Source organism: Plectropomus leopardus, chromosome 19 (assembly GCF_026936395.1).
Source record: "Plectropomus leopardus strain MGB_pleo_1.0 chromosome 19, ASM2693639v1, whole genome shotgun sequence".
Classification (NCBI taxonomy): domain Eukaryota; kingdom Metazoa; phylum Chordata; class Actinopteri; order Perciformes; family Serranidae; genus Plectropomus; species Plectropomus leopardus.
This window is the reverse complement of record NC_142194.1, coordinates 25707618-25730987: the sequence shown is the minus strand read 5'-3', so window position 1 is coordinate 25730987 and position 23370 is coordinate 25707618. Positions and strand designations below refer to the sequence as shown.

General features: G+C 38.9%; 1 protein-coding gene across 2 annotated transcripts in view; it reads left to right on the top strand.

The window, feature by feature from the left end:
- The window catches only part of gas7b (growth arrest-specific 7b), an 81570-nt gene that overhangs the window by 7576 nt on the left and 50624 nt on the right, over positions 1 to 23370 (top strand). Inside the window, exons 1-2 of one of the 2 annotated variants that reach the window (XM_088069642.1) lie at positions 13411 to 13595; positions 16555 to 16672. In XM_088069642.1, coding sequence (XP_087925768.1) covers positions 16627 to 16672 — 46 coding nt within the window. In that variant the 5' untranslated portion in view covers positions 13411 to 13595; positions 16555 to 16626. Of the gene's footprint in view, positions 1 to 13410; positions 13596 to 16554; positions 16673 to 23370 lie in introns of those variants that run through there. The other variant, XM_042508462.2, reaches the window with a different exon arrangement.

Here is a 23370-nt window from a genome sequence, read left to right as displayed (position 1 = left end):
TTAGTGTCAATTTCCAGCTATTGCTTTGAGAAAGAACACTTTGGCGTCTTCTCTCAGCAGGTGTGTACAGTGTGGAAAGGTCCACTCATCTACTCCAGCAGAGCGTTGTATTTCTGTATCTGTGGGGTAATTATACCCACCACCAGAGTATCATGAGTCATAATGACAGTGAGTCATATTAGTGTTTGGCCTCTTAGTGCTCAATGTTCACCTAATGAGGGGGAAATGAAAAGAAAAGCACTGAGAACAAAAGGGAGTTCCAGCAGCAGCTGAAAGCCATCAGTGACTTTCTGTGGAAGACACTGACCAAAACAGACACAAATGCTTTAATGTCCGGCTGCCTTTATCAGCAAATGAATGGACTCATTCACTCAATCAACCTGCTAGCTTGAAAAATGTCAGCCACCCCACAGTGTTTGGAGCTGTCATCACTGTTTCCAGGCAGATGTTGAAATGTTGTGGAGATTTTCGTGACAGAGTCTGGCTCTGAGTTATTGCTCTGTTACTCCATCATTCCATGGAGTCATGTCTTATTGCTGTGCTCCACTTTTTTGTTTTATGTGCGGAGGAGGTGCTTTATTTTTTATTTTTTTACTTGTGACAAAGAGGGGAGTTTTTACACCTTTCTAGCTTGTTTTTCTCATGAAACTCATAAAAGGATTTTCACGGTGTTCTGGGGAAAGGCTGGGCTTGGGCGGAGGACAAATTGATTCCACTTAGGTATTTTCCCTGTTCTTTAGTTTCTGTTTGTAGCAATAACTATGATACAAATAGAAATTTGATTCCAAACCTTGAAGTTTGAACTGAAATTTGAACTAGAGATTGATGTGATAGGGCTGCTGTCTTTGAGTGCAGAAGAGTTGGAGACTGGCATAGTTTTACTCTCTCTGACTGCCAGCTGGTTGCTTCTTTTCACTGGCTCAGCAGTGGCAGGTGTCTCAGAGCATTGTGACATTGTATAGTAATTAAATTCTGAATTCTTCACCTTTTGACTAAATCCAAATACATGCATCAAGACTGCATTAGCTTAAAAACATAAATACTAAAGAGTTTGCCATGCATTCATTTATTTGTGGCAGCCTGCCATGACTAAAACTTCCACCACATATTAATTTTATATTTTTGGAGCATGCATTTTTGATTTGGTTGTGAATGGTCCCTTTAAATGGTAACATTTGAGCAAATATGCATGTGATTGGGAAATACTGAACATGTGACTGAATAACTAAGACTTGGACTATACTGAACGGGTTGTGTAAGAGTTGGATGTTTTGATACTGTTTTGCTGTGTAACGAGATCCCCTGACTTCAAATTATCAAGAATTTCTTTTTCACTTTTTTGATTCTTAGTTCAGAGTAAAGACATGTAAGAAAAACAGTTTTTTTCCTTGGAATTTGATGTAACACAGGATGGTTGAGCAAGACACAGTGTATCCCTTTGGATATGTTATACTTTTGCATATCATTCTATTCTTTAATACATCATTCTGTGTCCCCTCTTTAAATTTGGAGATTTTTGCAGGTCCTTGAAAGCAGTGCAGGTGGAGCTCTCCATGAGTTCTTTTTTTCCTCAGCAGCAGTTTGAGACTCAGGGGATGAGTAATTTCCTATAATCTCTTCACAGCTGATCAGATGTAAACTTTTAGACCCAGCATAATGAGCAGTTAATTTTCCTCTTCAGTGCGCTAAGTGTTCTGCTGTTCCGTCTGTGCCCAGAGTATGATCTGCGCTCCAAGAGTGAGGTGCCATACCCGAATAGTGTATATTTCTATAGCGGTCCAAATTAACAGTCCAGCTCCATGGGCTCATTCCAAATATGGCCACTGCAGCTCCAATAGAAAATCAACTTGTGATGGCAGATGTTTTGATAGTGGCAGGCTGCCACAAATAAATGAATGTGTGGAAAACCCTGCTTTACTGATAGTGAAGATAATGGTGTGTGAAACTTTACGTGAATTGACGTGTTCACGTAAACAATTACGATCGCCCCAGCCCTAATTACATCCCTTGTTTCCATTTGAGCTGACACTGTAAAGATTCCAAATAGACATTGAAGTAGCTGCTGGTGCCATGTTGGGGGCACATAGTAAAACCAGTTTAATTGATTGGTGACACACACTGGGTTATAGCCTTTAACGACTAGCCAGAGAGTAGTTACACCTTCTTGTTGCTTAGCTTGAGGCTAAATGTGACATAACAAATCAGTGTTGAAGTGTGAAAATATCCACATGAGCAGTTAATGTGTAATTGAAGCCCTGCAGCCAGGCCTGTCAGGGGCCATGTGGAGGGAGCCCCCCCACCCCCAGACTCCTTCATGTGGATGAAATATGTTGAGTGCAGGTTGCCACGTATTACTCAGTAAAGTGTGACTTTCTTCTTCCACTTGAAGAGGTCAGTAATTTGCAGATGATGTAATGTTGATTTTCTCTCATTTTTAGTACCGGGCTCACATTATTATTCTAGCATCATGTATTGTTTGTCTTCAGTGTGAATTACCATGTGCCATTATGTCTCTCTGTAGGCAGGGGAACTACTGTAAGCAATTAGCTGTAAATGATGGAGAACCACTTTGTCTCCCTAAATCCTTCTCCTGGTAGAGTGTCAGCTGTTTGTTATGAAACTATAGAAGTGACAGCAAACAGGGGGGTCTCTAGCACAGATTTTGGACGGTGATTTAGCCTGGCATAATCCCTGTAGTGGAATGCCGAGGGGTCAGACCGCTGCTGTAGATCCTCCATCACACAGCCAGGTGCTTCCCCTGCATACTGGAAAACCAACAACACCCCCCCCTGTGCTGACGTCATACAAAAATACAGTAATTTCTTGTCATGGAAGGTACTCGAGCAAAGCTGTGAAATATCAGCTGAATGACTGCGAAGCACCCACTGTGGCACCTCTGTCAACCACAATCTGTTGTTTGTTTCAACACTGAAGAACAGGGTTGAGGTTTTCACACATCTACTAGCAGAGCTGTCATAGCAGGCTGCTGGAAAATTGGCTTTGTAGAAAAAATGCCTCACTACATAGCAACAAGCAAAGGAGAGTCAGTATAATACAAAGAGGTAAATTAGTCACTGATTTTAGCTTCTGATGGCAGAGAGAAGTATTTTAAATGTTAATCTCTTTGGTCTTCTGTGCCAGTGCAGCTATTTTGAGTTATAGCTCGAAAACATTAGCTCAGTTTAAGAGTAATTACAGTTATTTTCAACTTGGGCCTCATTTTCCCACTTTTTTTTCCTTCACACCAGTGGAATTTGGCCAAAATCTAGTGAAATACTCCTCTGTGGCGCTCTGTAAATCTTAACTTGCAGGGATCACTGGACTGAAATATGGTTCAAAGGCACAAAATTGATTAATCAGTTCTGCTTTTAGTCTGAGTCACCCACATATGTATTCAGCCTAGGATCTAATGTGAATTAGCGGACTTGCCAGTCGACAGGATCTGAGCAAAGTATCATGTCTGCTAATTTGGGAGAACGCCCAGATGGTTTGGGTGGTGTTGGAGATAGAAAGTTTATCAAGTGTCAGTGTGTGTCTGCCATCTTTGATGTTTGGTTTGGTGGTAGTTTAAGGACACATCCAAAAATCATGTGAGCATGTCAGAATAGGAAGCGCAGTTCCTCTGTTGGCAGTTGGTGTGTTCAAATACAACTTGATGACTGGTGTTTTGAAGGCTGTGTTAAATCATGTTGTGTTCAGGATCAACCCTTCCTGGAAGTTTAGATTTTCCACCAGATGTTACACCCAGCGCTTGGACTTTGACAATTGATATTAGGTTATTGCTACAAAATGTGAGTACAGGCTATCTGATTTGATCAGCTCAATTATCACAAACTGCCGCTGAGATAAAATAGAACTAATGAAGCTCACTGTCTGTGCAGACGGACGTGTCAATTCAAAGCCTTTGAATTTAGAAAGGGACATAGAATAATACACAGGGACACGCACATTTAGAAGAATTCCGATTCTGTTTGTTGTACACATTATTTTTATTCTTTCAGTCTCTGCAAAGCTCACGACCACAGTTGAGGTTTGGAATGTATGAAAACTAGTAAATGAAGATCTTTGCCTGCATATTTAGCTCCCTCTTCTACTGTGACAGTCCAATGCAACTCCAGCATTACTGCCAACCTTACTGAACCCTTCAGCCTTTCAAAGTGATGCTCTAATCAACCCTAATTGGAACAAGACCCTGAGATATTTTAAGTCCCTCACTACTGGCGGCAGCTCACTTCCCAATGTGAAGTGAGCATCAACCATTTCCTGACAGAGCTCCATGGCCTCAGACTCAGGGGTGCTGAGTCTCATTCTTACCGCTTCACACTCAGATGTGAGCTCCAGTGCATCTTGGAGGTCACATGTTGATTAAACCGGCAGAGCTACATCATCTTGATACTCGTGTGAAATGTTAATGTGCAGTGAACATATATCAGAATATACTGTATATTAATGCATGTGATTCATACCTTACAGTAAGCTTGGTGCTTACAGAAGCGTGGGGGCCGAGTGGGACGTTAGAAAGGGGAACTCCGGATCAGGTGGGAAAACCCAGATCAGTGTTACAACAGAATTGTACCAGTTGATATTGCCCAACAGTATATACACTGGCACAACTTGTGCAGTAAAATCCAAGTTTCAAAATCCAAGTCTTGTGCGACTTTGCTGAATCCAAACGAACCCTTTAAAACACAAATAACAAAAGATATTTAAAAATGATGATCATGTGTGAGGGTGGAGTATTCTTTTACTCTTAATGTTGAACCGACTCATGGACACAACCAGGACGTATGGCAGGAATATTCAACTTGCTTTGAGTGGGGGTCTCTTTTGAAAATGACAGGGGCTAGTCACAGCAGCCCTGTACATGTTTTTTGGATTTTAGGACTTTTCTCGGAATTTAGGATGTTTCTTGGATTTTAGGGCATTTTTTGGATTTTTGGACATTTCTAGGATTTTAGAACAATTTTAGGATTTTAGTACGTTTCTAGGATTTCAGGACATTTCTAAGATTTAGATTTGGCCCGTGCCTGTAAGTTGAGTATCACTGTATGGAGTTGCAAAACTTTTCCAACTGAGCCAAGCAGTCAGGCTTTGAAAATCCTTTACAGTGTGGTCCTTCAGTGGCTATTGACTGGTCACGGTTAGAAATGCATTAGTAAGTGTAGAGTGCTCAGTAAGTTTAGTTTTCAAGTGGAAAGCAGAGCAGTGGATTGACGTGCTGCCATATCTGATCTTGAGAATGTAAGCAGGACTGTACAGATAACATCTGCACACTGGAGAGCACACTCCTTCATATGCAGTGCTCAGTGTGCGCTATAGTGGTCCTGTCTCACTCTTGTGTGTGTGTGTGTTTGTGTGTTTGTGTGTGTGTGTGTAAAGCTGAAGCTTGGAGGAGAGGCAGTGAAACGAACAAGGCTTGAGAAATTCACATAAACTGAATGGGGCGGGGTGCAACAAAACAGGCTTTGTTAGCTCTACTGGACACTCCAGCCTGCACACACTCACACAAACACACATGTACCCCGTGCTGAGGCATCGAGCAGACAATAATTACAGTTTGTGTGAGCGTATGTGTGCATGTGCAGTATACATGTGTGACTGAGTGCATACTTAAACATGCATGCGCGTCCCTCCTCCTCTCTTGAGTGTCTAAAGTGTCTCTACATCTGAGAATGTGGCTTCGCTTCAGGCTCCCACATCTGCCCAAACCAAAACAATGTCTCCCAAATAAAGATACGCTCCACAGCCCCCATCGCTCTCTTTCCCTCTCCTTGTCTCACTGTCTCCCTCCAAGGACTTTCATTCTTTCACTCCTCCTCCTCCTCCTCCTCCTCCATTCACTCAGTCTTGCCATATCTTGACACATTCTTCTCTCTAGGTCTGGTAGTTAGCGGCCAAGTGTACATGTGAGAAACTTCTCCTCGGCTTCATTTCCCACCAGAGACCTAAATGACCGCTGAGTGATCCCAGAGGGTTGGGAACTCGCAGCTCAGCCTCAGACCTCCGGGGAAAGAGGTTAGCGTTACAGTCTCCACTGAGGCTTATTGATAACAGTGGTGATGAAAGGCATACAGCTCTCAAGAGTTTAGTTAGTGTCCTTGTTTGTGTGCGTCACTTCAGGGATTTTGAAATATACTAATGTCAGAAAACAGTGAAAAATGCCCATCACCAATACTATAAGCCAAAGTTTCTCTATTGAATATCTGGTCTCACTAGCAGTTCAAAACCCGAACATTATCAGTTGATCAATTCTCTCTCATAAGTATCTTGAATTTGGTATTTTTGCTCGAAACATAGCTAAAAATGAATTGATTATTGATGTAGTAGATAGACTTGTTGATTAAGCAACTAATTGTCTCAGTTCTTATGTTTATAGAGTTATACAGTCAAAAACTTGATACCCAAAATGTACATTATCTGTACATTATTTTTGTAGTATATTCAAGGTTTTTCCAGATACTATAGATTACATATTTGATGTTTAGATAAATGAAAACCTTGGTGTTTTTTCGAAAAGGAACAAAGACAAAAGCTTTAAGACTCTGGGTTTAAAGCACAACACTAACATTAATTCTATTTGGTGGAAATAAAATTAATGTTCTTTTTCTTTTCTTTGAAAATTAACATAATCTTACTTAAATGAAATGTTCCAATTAGGAACTAGGTCTTAGATTATTTTAAATAAACAAATAGTTTTAAAATAGCATGACTGAAAATCATAAATTCATAGTAATCCATGTGGAGCTGCTTGCTTACTGGATAACACGGAAGCTCAACAAGCCTTGGATTTATATTAGCAGCAACATTATGATTAAGTCCAAGCCAGTGTTGTATCTGTGTATCAGCATTCATGTATCAGTGCTGATTGGCCAGCTGTGTGTCTTCTTGCACATACACCAGCATCAGCATTTGTGCATGAACTTCCCAGCAACCTGCGGTGTGCAGATATGACCGTGCTGCCCCAGAGAGGGAAGGTGGAGATATTTGTGAGTGAATAATAGGAAACAGACACTTCCTCTGTCTGTCACACCTCTGTTCCCGTCCTCCTCTGACATGACGAGGTATAGGAGAGGCAGCAAGCAGGGAATCAAACATCACAGTGCACACATCCACTGTGTACCTCGCTCCTATTTTAGTAGAAGCTCTAGACTTGGGATGGCCCACGCTCTCCGTCTGCATCTCATCATGAAAAAGACTTTGTGGCTGTGTGCTTGCTTGTGGCTGTTTACAGCTCTGCTCCAGTATGTATACAGCTGGAATTTGTTTGGTTTCTCCACTAGACGTGCATGCCTGTATAAAGTATGAAATGTCTCAACAGTGAAGAAGACAAACTATTTTTTCAGGAAGGAATAATTGCAATAAAGTGAAGACAAGATTGGGTTTGCAGTAGGAGCGTCTTATCCCTCAGGCCACATTCGAAATGGTTTATCTTAGGTAATGACTAAAGCAGAATATCATCAAGCAGTTACTTTGGGAGCTCACAGGTTGTCAATAAAGGGAGCAAAATATCATCAAATTCATGAGATTACATCATCAGTTAGAACTGGTGAGAATTAGTATTCAAAATCAAATCTGCATGAAAGATGTTTCAACCATACCATCATGTCAAGATCGTACTGCCTGATTTAAAAAAACAAAAAAAAAACAAAAACTGATTAGGTGATCAGTCATACATTTTTGACATGGTTGAGACGAAAGACAGACTACACCAGTGATAATGAACTAATGGGCCGCGGGCCAAATCTGGCTCCCAATAGTGTGCCAGGTGGCCCCCCAACCATTTTGTAATTCACAACATAAATAAAGTGATTCATACTGAGAATTTCTTTTGGACTTTAAGTACATAGATGCCAGAGTGCATAGAACAGCATCAAAATAAAGTTTGAGGCGGTTTCCCTGCTAAATCCCTAATGTTCTAAAATCCTAGAAATGTCCTGAAATCCTAAAAATGTCCTAAAATCCCAGAAACATTATAAAATTCCAGAAATGTCCTAAAATTCTCAAAATAACCTAGAATCCTTGAAATGTTCTGAAATCCTAGAAACACCCTAAAATTCTAGAAATGTCCTAAAATCCTAAAAAAACCATCAAAATCATTGAAATGTCCTAAAATTCTCGAAATGACCTGGCATTTTAGAAACGTTCTAAATCCTAGAAACATCCTAAAATCCTGGAAATGTCCTGAAATCCTAGAAACGGCCAAAAGCCTAGAAAATTCCTAAAATCCTAGAATCAAGTGCTAATTGTATAGATCTTGTGTGCTGCCGGATTGACGATATGTGTGAAGCATCCATATTTTCACAGACATGAATAAACTGTAATTGCGTACTTGACCACCTCATGGTCGTATTCAGGAACCTCTCCGGCTCTGGATCTTTCCAGCTGGAAACTGGGCAGCTGCTCCGACAGACCTTGACCCCTACAGACTCTCCTCTTCCTAATTCCAGATGTTTCCACAGGGGTCACCAGAGGTCAAGTTCAGTGTGCACAGAAAGCAAGATACAGTTCTACATGGCAAAAAAGCTGTTTCACACGCACTTGCAACTACACACACGCACGTACGCAGGCGCGCGCACACACACACACACACACACACACACACACACACACACACACACACACACACACACACACACACACTTTGTCACAGCTCAGGGGGCTCTGAGTCACTCAGGCACATGTGAGGACGACTAAACATGAGTCCTGTCCAGTAATCCAACATGTTGAAACTCTGGACCACTGAGGCTGCACACTGGTCCTCCTCCACACAGCCACTGAGTGGGTGACCAGCCTTTCACAAAGCATGTGATCTCAGACAGCCACAGTTGCATCTGATGACTCACCTTTTCGGGACAATCGGTGTCTGTGCAGCAGAGCTGCTAACCTGCTGAAGGCTGACGGATGGATGTGTGACTCAGTAGTTAGTTGTTGCTCAGTGCTGAAACTGCTCCGAATCCTTGCAGCTAAAAATGTGTCTTGACGTCAGTGGAAGAGTGAACTTGATGAGGTTACTTTGTGTTACAGTGAGCTTGGTTGCGATTAATTCTATTCTATCATAGAGTGATATTATCCCATAGAGAATAATCGTGAGCAGAAAAAAGTACAAAAATAAATATATAAAAATATTAATATAAAAATAGAAACACTAAACACTATTACTAAACAGTCATCACAGTATGTAAATATTTAAATATTCAAAAATAAGGAATGTATATTACACTTAGTATGCAAGTGTGTAAAATTATAATTATAAGAAATACATTAATAGACAATTAACACTAATATGTGAATGTTAAAATTATAATATGGATAATGTGCTAAGTGTAAAAAACTGTGCCTTATGTTATAATGCAATGTATAAAACTAGTATGTAAGTTCAGAATATAAAATATTAATATAGTTGTTTAAATGCCTTTAACAAATATTTAATCAAAACTGAAACTTTCAACAATACAAAAACATACAGCAAGTTCTCAGCAACTTTAGCTTATAAAGTTATACAATTTATAAATTTAAATTAAAAATAGAACAAATAAAAACAGCTCCCTGAGGTTTTACAAAGTTAAAGTTTGTCCCATGCTGACACTTTCTATGCATGCTTTAATGAATTAATTTTATTGTCCATCATCAAAATAAAATGCTGATACAGATAATCGACAAAATGACAAATATCAGCCCCAATAGTTTGCCAGGCTGATAATAATGTTGACCACTAATATGCAATATGTGTAGCATAAAAAATATATATAATTATAGCCTACATTCAAGAGTTGGAAGAATATTGCACTATTGAATAATTGCAAAGAGGATTGCAGTTGTAGTTGAAAGATTGCACTACATATACAGATTGCAAATTATCTTTCATGTATGGACTTTTTTAACTCTTTAGAGAGTCATTTTAGGATCCAAATATTTGCTTTTTAATCTTTTTTTCCCTTTAGCTGTTGTCATTTTTTCAAAGTGAGCTTTTCTCCTCTGTCCCCCGTTGTAAAGTAAATTACTTAAATAATGCCACAATTTTCACTAGAAGTTAGATAATGCCCTGGGTTTGAACTTCCTTTAACGTTGGTAAAGGGGAAGCAGGCAGAATCAGCCCCGCAGGTCTCAGCTGAGGCAGTTAAAATCCAGGTGAAGGTTTACTACGCTGTTATTCTGTGGCTGACCTCGAAGAAACACTGGCTATTTTTTTAAAGGCATTTTCCAAGGGAATTTAACAAATGAGTCTTGGTTTTCCAGGCAGGGAGCCAGTGTCACTGAAATAGAGAGACCATGAGCTATTTTGTTTTCCATAATAAGAGATGCTGCCTGTGTTTTGGGGCACGTGGGAAATTTCTGTAATCTGAGAAAGAAATGCTGCTGGGGTTTATTTACAGTGAAATACCATCATAAATATTTCACATAGTACAGTTTCTCTGCTGCCTCAACATTTGGAAGCCAAGTTGACTTTGATTAAAGGAACGGTCCAAATATCTTGAGGAATTTTATATGGAAAAGGAGAATTTTACCAATGTAAAATCCAATGATTAGGACTTCACATGTATTCTAAAATGACTGGAATCATTAATGTGGCTTTCACAATTTGTAATGCTTTCCATCAAAGTATTATGCATTTGAATTACATTTTATATATATGTGGTTTATTGAAGATTTTTCTTTTTTCTTTTTAACACAACATTGACATGTCATGATATCATAAAGGCTGTACCTTGTTAGCAAACATCAAGCAGAGAAAACTGGGCAACATGAATCATTTGGAGTTGTGTTTCTGGCCACTTGATGAATACTTGAAGTCAAGTATTTGCTCTCCTTTCAGCTCTGTTTTGGTGTATTCATTTTCTGGCTCCCGAGCTGCTTCATTTAGCTTCCCCATGTCCACTAACTAGTCACTAACTTTGCCAGTTGCTAACTGGCTGCTAACTTTATGAGCGTATCTATGATTCAGAGTCTATCTGCATATAGCTCTCAAAAGGGAGGTGGCTGAACCGCCGGTGAGCAGCTATAAGCAGTGCTTAACTGTTTGCGCCGCACTGTTAGCTGCATCATTAGCACCATTGTTCACTTTTGATTTCTTCAGGGATAAAGGGCCAATTAGGATGAGACGCGTCACTAGAAAAGTGGCACCATCAAAAGTATTGTTTTCCTATGGTACAATGCGCCTGTTGGGTGCTCCTCTCTTGCTGCTGCGTGACACATGTTTCTGTTAAAATATTTTCAACTTTTCAGCTCAAGGTGCGGAGTTGCACTGCTTGTCAGTGTCACTCTTGGCCACGCGCACGCAGCATGCACATGCAGCCCCACTCCACAGGTGCTCCCAGCTGTTTTTACAGTTGCACTACCAAGTCATATTTGGGGCGGTTACGCCTGTCACAATGCATCTTTGTGTGTCCAGGTCCCTAATTGTTTCCACTGTTGCTATGTCATTGATAATGTTGCAGAGTTATTTATACCAACAGTAAACACCAGATTCATAATGAGTCACATTTGCCAATCTATAATTCAGCAGATTTATTAACACAAAAACATTCTTCCCAGTCTGTATGAGGTGTAGTTAGAATCCTAAGTGCTGGACTCAATACAAAAAGTGCACAGAAAAGTAGTTTCGGTGCAGCAGTTTTGTGTTTGGTAATGTAATGTTGAGGTCAGGAGGTCTTAATGGCGGTAGGTGCATACCCTTTAACTTTTTGAAACTTGAGCAAATTGTCAAAATGTCTTTACAAGAGTTACAAGGAAAATACTTGAAATTTAGCTAACAAACAAAAAAAGAAAAATGTTTAATAAAAACAAAATATAAAATAAAAGCAAAAAAAGTCCTTAATAAATCGATAAATAAATAGATAAAATAGCTAATAATAATATAATTTACTGGATATTTTTTTCTTTTTGTCATCTACTAATTTTTCTCATTTTAAAACAAATTTCTAGGTCATTTTTTTTCCATATTCTTGCAATTTTTGGAACATGTCTTGCCATGTTTTTCAGAGCCTTTTTAGCCATGTTTTCTAAAGAAATTAAACCAGTTTGCTCAGGTTTCAAAGATTTAATTGCATGTGAACAGCCTCTGAATGCAGCACAAGAAAACTGATGTCGTTCCAGGTTCCAAAGGGTTAACCATTCTCCCTGTTGAATTTACACGGATTTGCTGAATGTTTCCTGTCTTTTTATTTACTACAGTCTCTCCAATAATGGTAAAAATGCACATAAAATAAAATAAAATAGGAAAGCTGGACATAATTAAAGAAAAAAAAATCATCTGCTTCATATTGATCACATTTAGTATGTGATGGAGACACACCAGCTCACAATCTGTTGGGAAAAAATAGACTGTCTTCATGTTTCTCAGATGACTGCTGCAATGACTAATAGAGGGTCAATTAAAAGCTCATCTCTCAAACTGTAACAGAGACACGTAGAGTCGGTCTGCAGAGCTCGCAGACAGCAGCGGGGATTGTTGTGGTCGCTCCTCAGTCAGCGATGAGTCCTTGTGTTCTCTGCCAGGGGCTTTTCTGGCATGCTGTGAATGTGAAGCCAAAGGCAGTCTGGGGTTTAGAAGGTTAACCATCTGGAATGGTGCATTATTTAATGTTGCATATGCTGAGACAAGCTGGCTCTGAGATTCCTCATACTTCCTTACACCAAGGTGCTCCCATTCTCTGTTTGGTGTGTGTGACAGGACTGTCAGATCTGTCACACACTTCTGTCAGCGAGCAGAGTTTCAAACTCAGGCTCTTGTGGCTCAGAACGCTGTTCAGTCAAAGTTTTGACACTCAGTTTGAAGAAATGTACACAGGATTTTCAGGGTAGGGCTGGGCAATATGAAGAAAATCAAACATCACAATATTTTTGAGCAAATACCTCGATATTGCTGAGATTGTATGGTTGGCTATTGGTGCTTTTAAAAAACGTTTACATAATGAGATTTTTTTAATAAATAATCATCAATAATAGGAGTCAAATAATAGAACAGCTGGAAAATTACAGTATTTCACAGTAATGCAGCCTTAAAACCAGGAAAAGACAACACTTACAACAACAACAATATCGATGTAATGCCCAGCCCTACAGTAATTAAGAGGTACTTTGGGATTTTTAAAATTTTTGTATTACAATGAACAATGTCTACACCGACCCGAAACATCTTCATGTCAGAGAGTTTTGCATATTATCCATGTCCTCTCGACACTCCCATCTGTCTTTTCCTGCTCCTGAGCACTGATTCTGCTTAGCTCAGAGGAAAAACAGCACTGCGGTATCATTTCACTGATAATGAACATGTGACCAAACAGCAGTGTGTCTGAAGGAAGCCAACAGGAGAGGAACCAGGAAATACAGAGAAACCCCCATGTTACTGCAGCGTAGAGCGGGGTCAGTTCGGACAGGGGGGCACTTGGGAAAGTGCTTTTTAGCGAGTTATCAAGCCACTACGTTTATGCTGGGAATGTCAGTTTCGGTTAATCTTACTTTCCAAATGCCAACCCTCATTAACCCTTTGAAACCTGGAGCGACGTCACTACTTGTGCTGCTGTCAGACACCTTTCACAAGTATTTAAACTTGTGAACCAGGAGTAAACTGGTGTGATTTACAAAGGTATAAAAAGGTATGAGCAACTTACTAAAAAATGTTCCACAAATTGCAAGAAATTAGTTGATTAGGGAAAAAAAAGGAAAGAGGGGGAAAAAAGAAAAAAAGCAGGGGAAAACCTATATTTATAATTATCATTATTTTATTCGTCTTTTTAATTTTTTTTAAATCACTAGATTTCCAGTTATTGTCTTCTACTTTTTACTTTTTTTTGCTAATTTTTTTGTTATTTTTTCTCGCCAATTTGCTCAGGTTTGAAAGGGTTAACGGGTAACTAACTGTTTTTGAGGGGGAAAAAAGTGAACTACAAAGTGTACAGTCCAACTATTCAAGTTGTTGTCATTGACTAAATGAAGACTCAAAAGACAGCATAATTACATATATCAGTAATTTATGAAAATAAAATCATTTTATAAATGTTTTCTTTTATTACTTTAAGAAGTAAATAGCTAAATTGCAATATACAGTACACTGAAATGCCTTAAAGTGGATCCTACATTTTTATTACGTCCAGTCTTGTATGGCCCTCTGGCAAATTCTTGTGTTAACACCAGTTGATATTATGGTGGTTACACACTAAAACATTGAAAAAAATTGTAAAATAACTCATATTGTTTGACTTAGGAACAACATGTGTGCAACAACTGTAGGGTGCCTCGCCTCTGCACACATTCATGTACTTTAGCACTTAGCTCTGCTGTAACTGTATCTGTGGTTTGGCAGTCATATTGACTTTTTCTGCTTCCATTCCTTTTTTAGTACATAAACATGTGATCCTGTGTCACTGACATGATTGGAAATAGCTCATATTTTCTTTAATGGCATGTTGGAGTTTATCCAATGTTGAGTTTTCACTGCTGTTGGAAATTACTGGACTGTTTAAGCAAATCGGTTCCTCAAAGCACATGAAGGACAAATTTAACATGAGACCATGAGACCATCAAAGCGAAAACATGGCTGCGATGCTGTCAGTGACTGTGTAATTACACGCAGTCATAAGTCATCCGAGGTTGACATGGATTCATACTCTCCAGTTCTGTGGGACCTGAGAGCTCTGGGTTTCTTCCTTTCTCTTCTCCCAGCGAGGTCAGAGCGTGACTTCATGCTTTTACCCCCAGGGACAGTTTGTGCTTAAATCAATGCTTACTGCTGCTTGATTACCACTAAAATGGTGATGAGATGGTAAATATCTATGAAGAAATGTTTGTTTAGAGCTGAGATCCTTCTTGTTTCCCATCAAACACCATGATTCAAACACATCTCCAGAGTCCCAGAGCTAGCAAGTCCTCTGGATGACGTGCTAGGTATGTTGGTTTTGGTTAAGAGAATTCCACTTTGGCATGATAATGCAGACATACGTTGAGTCTCGCTCCCAGAAGTTTTGTCTGTTTAACTTTCTAAAACCCAGTAATTTAACTTTTAATTGTAATCAAGGGGTGGATATTATCATCTTTGGCAACATATCACCAAGACTGTTAATGCTAATCTCCCCAGTGAAGCTAACGATCGCAACGGGCTCAGCGTGGCAGCTAGGGGTCGACCGATATTTGTTCTTAAGGACTGATACCAATTATTAGTAGGTAATGAGACCGATGACAGATACTTGGAATTTGTAAATTTAACAAACTCCAACACAAAACTTTGTTTAAATGCATTTAGAAAATGTTTAATCAAAACTGAAACTTTCAACATCATATACAGCAAGTTCCCAGCAACTGTTTTTATAAAGTTAAGTGAAAACTGGTGATTTTTAAAGCAAAATACCGATATAGATAATCTGCAGAATTCCCAAAATAGGCCCCAATAATCTGTCGGACTGATAATCTGTTGACCCCTACTGTTTGCTGCTTCTGTCAGACCCCAGTAGTGCTCATTGCAGTAAACTTAGTGACAGAGAGAGGGGAAGAGAAGGTGGAAGGTGGACCATTGCACCATTTTTGTGTACATTGTTAATAACGTGCCCAGAACATCTTTTAATGACCCAGCTGTCCGAAACTTGCAAAATCCCTGCATCAGGAGTAATCGCTGTATGCTGTATCTTGTAAGCGAAGCAAGCTAATGTTTTCCGCCAACATTAGAGCACAGTTTCGGCCATTCCTTACACCACTTTAAATCCTGCGTTTTTGATTTTGGAAAGGCTGAAAAAAGACATTATGCTCCAAACTCATCAAATGCTGAGCAAGATTCCTACTAGCTGATACACAAGTCTTTGACATGTGGGGAATGCCAAAGCTTGGCTTGCTTAGTTATGGTTGTGAAGCTATAATTAGACAACTGCTGTGCAGAGATGGGGTTTAGCCAATGGTCATTTACATCCCAGATTGCCTTCTCCTACTGTATTCTTTGAATTTTCTGGCAGAGACTGGAATGAGTTGTAGTTAATAGTACTAACCTAGTCTAGATGTTTCAGTGACTTGGCAGGAACTCTGCTAACCCTATTCGAGCTGATATGGAATTTCATTTGGCTTTCCCAAGTCTCCAAACAGCATCCCCACAATGTGTTAGAGTGGTCTGTGCCTGTTGTTTTCCTGCTAATCAATAGCAGATGTGTGCAGTTTGCCTCCACGCTCTGTTGTGTTCTTCAGCTGGATGTTGTGTGCACATACACTGACTCCAGAGCTCAGACTCTCTGAGGCAATTTGTTGTTCTTTGTGTGGCAGTGGTGGTAGCGCAGCCTTCTCCGCTATGATGTCATTGGTTGCTGGTTGTGAAATACTTGAGGAAATGAGAACCTCATTGAACCGGAGCTGAGCACTGCACAATTTCTTCTTCATCTCTTTTGTAGCCTGATTTTCAGTGGTTTTGTTTGATCGTCTTTTATCTGTTTATCTCCAGCAATTATTTTAATCATGTCAGACCCTTGAGAAATAAATCTTTGTTTTGGATCTGTCATGTTGTTTCAATTCACCTCCAATGTGCTGACAAGCCTGATTGAGGTTATTGACACTTACGGCTGTTTTTATTGCTTTTGACAGAGGACAGCATCTCTGAGTCAGCTCCCTGTTGAGGACCTCAGAGACCCCCTGCCTCCTCACTGGAGATGCTACATGTCTCCACAAGGGCGACGATACTACGTCAACACCACAAACAATGGTAAGAGTTAATGGAACGTAACAGTCACATTTAGGAGAACATAAAAGTGAAATTTGCAGTTTATTCGTTTTTATTAAGCAAACACCAGTGTTCCTGCAGATCCTTAAAGAGATCGAGAAACACAAAATCGCACAGCAAACTTGCCATAAATGCCAGATATTTTCCCACTGCTGTTGGTAAACCAAATAGATACTTTAACAATACTATAATATGTTCATTGTCTTCTGTGTGGTTGTTTTGTTTTCCAACATCTGACGTAGATAATCTAACTTTTTAACTGGAAAAAAATGTCAGATTTTGTGTTACAATTTTGATCATTAGAAAATTGTCCGTAAACTTAATTCTGAGTGGCATTAAAAAGTCTTAAAAATTCTTAAGTCTTACCTTGCCTTAAGCTTCAGGAACCCTGAACAAGATACATGTTAATTGTTGGCAAACAGATTCCCCTGCTTCCTATATGCTAAGCTAGGCTGATCCTCTACCTACTCCAGCTCCATACTGACTGTACGGACATGAGGTTGGCAGCAGCCCAGTCTGCGGGAATATTTATATGAAGGACTGGTTGTGTGCCTCCTAAGCACTGTTGAGAAGCCCTTGAGCAAGGTACTGAACCCCTAAACTGCTTCGGGGGTGCCAAATTATGGCCCACCCTGTCTGTGGGTTGACAAATAAAAAACAGAATAAACAAAAATAAATAAATAGGAGTAATATACTCATATACCTCTCATTAAAAAGGAAATTATCCTTCAGAACCCAATATTCTGATTCTGATTCTGATTTCTAAGTGGTTTTATGGAAAATAAAACACACAATGGACATCAGGTATTATATCAACAGCAAGTGTAAGTCATGCTGAATCTAAAATATGTGTAATATGTTTTTGTTCAGACTTGATTCCTAAGGCTCAGTGAAGGAGTAGCATCTCTGATGCAGACTGTGGCAATCAGACATTAAGCAATTAAGTACTCAGTTTGCACCTGTCTTTCACGTCACGTTGCGTCTTTGTCTCATCACGCTACCTCTGCACTTTTGTTTTTTCCTCTAAATAAAGTGGTTAAACTAAGTGTGTCACTTGCACAAATATAGAGTATTTTTGGGGGAGTGTTTTTCCCCCAAGTGTAAATATCTACCCCAAATAGCTGCGGCAACGTTTGCTGACTAACTGGGAAAGGCAGCTAAAGCTAATGTTTGTGGTAACTTGGTTTGTAGGTTCCCAGAAGACTCTCAACTAGATTTCAGCAGTGATGGTCTCTCACGACAAAATGTCATAAAAAAATTTAGTGAATAATGCAAATTTTCCGTACTCTGCATATTTGCATTGCCCTGTATCTGTAACTGCATCTGTTCATGTCTTTAATATGTTATCACACCATGCAAAAAAATCAATTCATATTTGGAGTGAGTACACCATATCAACTGCAATACAGAGACCCAGTTGTAAAAATATTCCTATGTATGTTTTGTAACCCCAGCTGCTTTAACCCTTTGAGACCTGGAGTGACATCTATTTTATTGTGCTGCTTTGAGATGCCTTTTCAAACTTTTGAAACATGAGCAAATTGCTTTGATTTCTTTCATAAACACAGGGAAAAAGGCAGTGAGCAACTACTTTATTATTTTATTATTTTTTATTTTAAATTATTTTTTAATGTAATTTTTAATAGAATTATTAGTTATGGGGCGGCCTCTAGCTCACCTGCTAGAGTGTGCGCCCCATATGCTGAGGCCATTGCAGCAGCCTGGATTCGATTCCAGCCTGTGGCCCTTTGCTGCATGTCATTCCCCCTCTTTCTCCCACATTTCTTGCATTCTATGGCTGTCCTATCAATAAAGGGAAAAACACCCAAAAAGTAATCTTAAGAATGATTATTTATATATTATTGATATATATTTATTATTCTTTTAAAATGCAAGGGAAAATGTCTAGAGAAATGTATTTATGAATATAATTATATGTTTATAATTATTTTTACAGAATCAATATTATTTGAGCATTTTGTTGTTGTTTTTACTGTCCCATTTTTTGTTTGTTTATTTTTTTTGTGCTTCTTTTCAGGTAATGTTCTTGAACTTTCTTGCTAATATCTGGGTCATTTCATCTTAAGTTGCCTTCCTTCCATGTTTTTGACAGAAATCAAGTAAATTTGCCCAGGTTTCGAATGGTTAAGGATTCTAATTGACTGCTAAAATCCCATATAGCTTCTGTATGGGTCCTCTGTTTGAAATGTTGTGCACAAGTTTGGATTTTTCCTCCTTCTGAGCCAAGCTTGACGGTAGAGTTTAATTGTATAACAGGGTGAATTTGTATTTTCTCAATCATATGAATCAAGACTTTCTCTGTTGCAGTGATCTGTGATTATTTTTTATCAAAGTGACTGATAAGACAACACGGAAAAGATAACGTTTGCAACAAAATGTCGAAGTGTGTTCCTAAAAAATGACTCCTGAGCTAACATCTTCGATTTTTCCCTTCCATTCATTCTCCATGTTTAATCTATCACTGCGCAAAAACATTTCCTGCCTTTCCCCCCTACTCCACTTTGGACTGGAAAAAAAGCTGTATTTTTTTATTAATATGTTCCATTGTAGCTTGTATTTATCATAAAAATGATCTGTGAACAACTGTCAGTAATCAAGTCAAACATGCTCTCTGTGTCAGTATGTGGCAGTGATGGTACCAGTGAGAGACAGAGGGCGTAGAAGAACTGATACTGCTGATAGAGCCTTGTTTCTGTCAACACAATCACCACTCAGTGTCTCCCTGAACACACACACAGTGGCACAGAGACAGCTTAATACCCTCCTCTGTTCCACAGACAGCAGCAGAGCCTGCTTTTACTATCCCTGAGTGAACTCACTGTAAAACCTGATTGATGATTCTAATATCTTGTCTTGGCAACTCTCTTGAGCCTTTGACTTTGGGATATAAGTTCAGGTAATAAAGTTTAGAAGGTGCAGGATTCTCAGATGCAGTTCTTACCTGTCACACAGAGTCACAGTAGTAAAAACATTTTAAGGATGGGCACATCAGAATGTGGCACATCAAAATTCATCCATGAGTGTTCACAAAATCTATGTCATTTTCCAGGCCAGGAAAAGTCATGGAAATATTAAAAATCACTGTAACTTTTAGGAAAGTCATGGAATTAGTAAAACTCAGTGGCTCTTAGTGATTATGAATGGAATTGTTACGGTAATCTTCTGTGGATAATCTTAAACGTAATGTAACATAATAACAAATCCATTTTCTGAAGCTGCTGATGTAACTTTAGTTCAGATCAGTTTGTGACAACAATTGTTTGCCATCAGGTACATTTCTTCATTCTCTCACCACATTTTGTCTCTCCCTCCATGTATGCCAGGTTGCTAAAATTACAATTATTAGCAAGTAGTGCAAGAAAAAAAGTGTTATGGGTGTTTTACAGCTCCTCATAGCACCAAAGTGTCTGAAACAGCCACATTTGCAGAGGTGGAAAGTGACTTCTTTAGACTTCTACAGACTACTTTGTTTTAGTTTCAGGTTAAATCAGACTTTAAACCTGTCTCCGTGTCTCATCCAGCCGCTCACGCTGAGCTCTCATTATTATTACCAGTGGCACATGTAATGTTTTGGGGGCCTGGGGCCACAAGCACATGACCATATTTTCACCCTATCTCTAACTGGGAATTTTTACAAGCTGTTGGCAGCTATAGGAGAAGTAGGCCTACTCAAAATGTATTTATTTTTCCTAAGTAAAATGATTAATAGCACAGATGTTTCACAGAAGATTCACAGAAGTTCAAAACAGAGTCCTACAGTCAGGAGTGGTTGACCTATTATCAGCACAATGTGCTTAACTTTACCTGAAGATGGAGCTTTTAATTCTTACATAATGCTGGAAAGTTTAATAAATAATAATGAATGATATGTTTATTAGACTCCAACACACCATGGTCAAATGAAACAGTGTCAGTAAACTATGAGGACAAAAAACCAACCACAAAAAAAGCAGAAAGCAAAAAAATCGTTCATTAATTGTAATCTAAGTAAAATGTTCAGTTAATCTTGATATTGATTTTAGGTATGAGGTTCAGACCTTTGCTGGGAGGAAATTTTAGTAACTGAAATTTTTGTTGAATAGGTCTGCCATTTGTCATGTTTAATGTCTGACAATAAATAAATATTTAAACCAAAATAAATCTTATGACATCTTCATATCTCACGTAGGAGTTTGACAGTAATTGTGATTTAATGTATATTGTGATATACAGTATATCATTATCAGCTGATATGAAAAACAATATCGATATGGAAAAAATAGATTTTTTTCCATATTGATATTGTATTGTATTGTGTGAGTTTGTAAAAGAATGTTTTGATATAGTTTGCTGGTATCTAATGTGGTCACCAATCAATCAATAAATAATAAATCAGTAAATTTGTTGAATACTTTGGAGGCACACAAGAAAGACAAAGTTTTCGTCATGAATTTAAGGTATCATAGCATGACTAATAATTGACATACAAATGGTCATTTTGTGGTTGAAGTCTTCCTTTAAGACTGTCACCAGCTTTACATCAGAGATGTTTGCATCATGTTTGTCTCTGATGACGGTTGCAGTGGTCAAATTGGCAAATTGTGGGATCTATAAATAGTCGAGGCCTCCACCCAGCCATGAGACCAGGGGAGTTGCTGCCTCTTTTCCTCCTCTGCCGCTCTGTTTTGATAAAGTGAGCTGCTAAATGTGCTAATGTCAAAAAGTTGGAAACATACCAGACTCTTCGGGCTCTTTTGACCACCTTAAATTTGTCATTATTAGATGCTTTAACAGTTAAAATAACCTCAAAACGTCTGACTCTCCCTCCTCAGTCTCCATGTTATTCCTGTGGGGATTCGACAGATCTGTTCTGTCTTTATGTGACAGGGTTTGGAGGCTCATCTTGAGCAGTAAAATGAATCATATTCCAGAGGGACAGAGACAGAAATGATAAGAGTGTCATGCTGGAACAAAACAGTTCCACAATAATTCCTTAGAGAGAAAATGATTAATTTTTCATAACTTTCTGCGTGTAAGAAAACACATTAGCATCTGTATCGTGGCTCATAAAGAAAGCACTGTTGTTGCTGTGGTATTGTGAAAATGGCCTCTGAGGGCACAGACAACCTCCAGGACTTATTTTTTGCGTCTTGGCTGCATGATGACTAAATGAAAGCTTTGAGAATGCTCAGCCCAAACACACACGTTCACTGTACGACAGTCCTGTGGTGCATTAAAATTCACCACCCCAGCAACTGTTTCCAAACAAACCCATCTGATAACATTTTTCCTGAAACGATTGGTATTTATAGCATCTCTGCTATTTCTGCTGAACCCTTTTGTTACGCTAAAGTTCAGCTAGATTAGATACTGTCCTGCTTGTGTGTTTGTGTGTGCGTTTGTGTTTCTGCATCGCCATAGTAACAGAGCAGTGTGCGTGGGTGAGGGCTGTATGTCCTTGTGTCAGGGCTTGTTTTTTTTTCGAGGTTTTCCTTCCTGTGTTGCTGGGTGCAGCCACACAGGGCTCTTGTGGTTAGTACCAGCCGTCTCCTAAGACTCTCCACTCATCCCAGTTTGACTAGTGGACTGTTTATAAACACACCAAACCAAACACTCAACCATTCCAACACACGTGCTATAGATTTACAGCACAGACAATCCTCTTGTCACCAAGGGGATACTAAACTATAAAAAGCTCCTCTCATGTGGTTTATAAATTAAACACAGTCCATCTAATGTTAAATGGCATATTTTTTTCTGCTACTGCTTACAGATCTGCACAGTAAATAACTTCTTATGAAGACAAATCAGTGTATTGAGATGAGATAATTATATACTCTGGTTTTATTGTTATTTATTAAATCATTATATTTTATACTATATTTGCACAAAGCAATACAAACACCTTCCTATCAAAGCCAAAGTGCAGCCTGCCTCACAACACTAAAAGAGCCACTGACTGTGACCTGTAGTTTTGTAGCCAATATGGAATTGTTTCCATGGTTGCACAACCCCAATTCCAAAAAAAAGTTGAGATGCTTTGTAAAACATAAATAAAAACAGAAAGCAGTGATTTGCAAACATGCTCGGACCTATAATATATTAAATTGAATGCAATGTAAAGACAAGATATTTAATGTTTAAACTGATGTTTATATACACTCTAAGTTTGATGTCTGCAGTACTTTGCAAAAGAGTTGGAGGTGTGTTAGTGTCCATGGCATGGGTAACTGTGATGGCACCATGAATGCTGGTACATACAGGTTTTGGAGCAACATTTGCTGCCATCCAGACAGTGTCTTTGTTTGTAGTGTCTCTGCTTATTCCAGCAAGACATACCTAGTCAATAGCTTTACAGTAAAATAGTGTGGGTATAAGACTAGCCTGCCTACAGTCCAGATGTGTCTCCTTTTAAAATTTGTGGTGCTTTATGAAGCGAAGCTACAACGGAGGCCCTGGGCTGTTGGTTGACTGAAGTTGTAAAGCAAGAAAAAATGATAAAGAATTTAATTTTCAAAACTTCAGCAATTAGTGTCCTCAGTTCCCATATAGTTAGGCCTACTGAGTGTTGTAAAAACAAAGGTGATGTAACAGAAGTAAACAGGATCCTGTCTCAACTTATTTGGAACTTGTTGAAGGCAACAAATTCTGAAAGAGTGTATATTTATTAAAAACTAAAA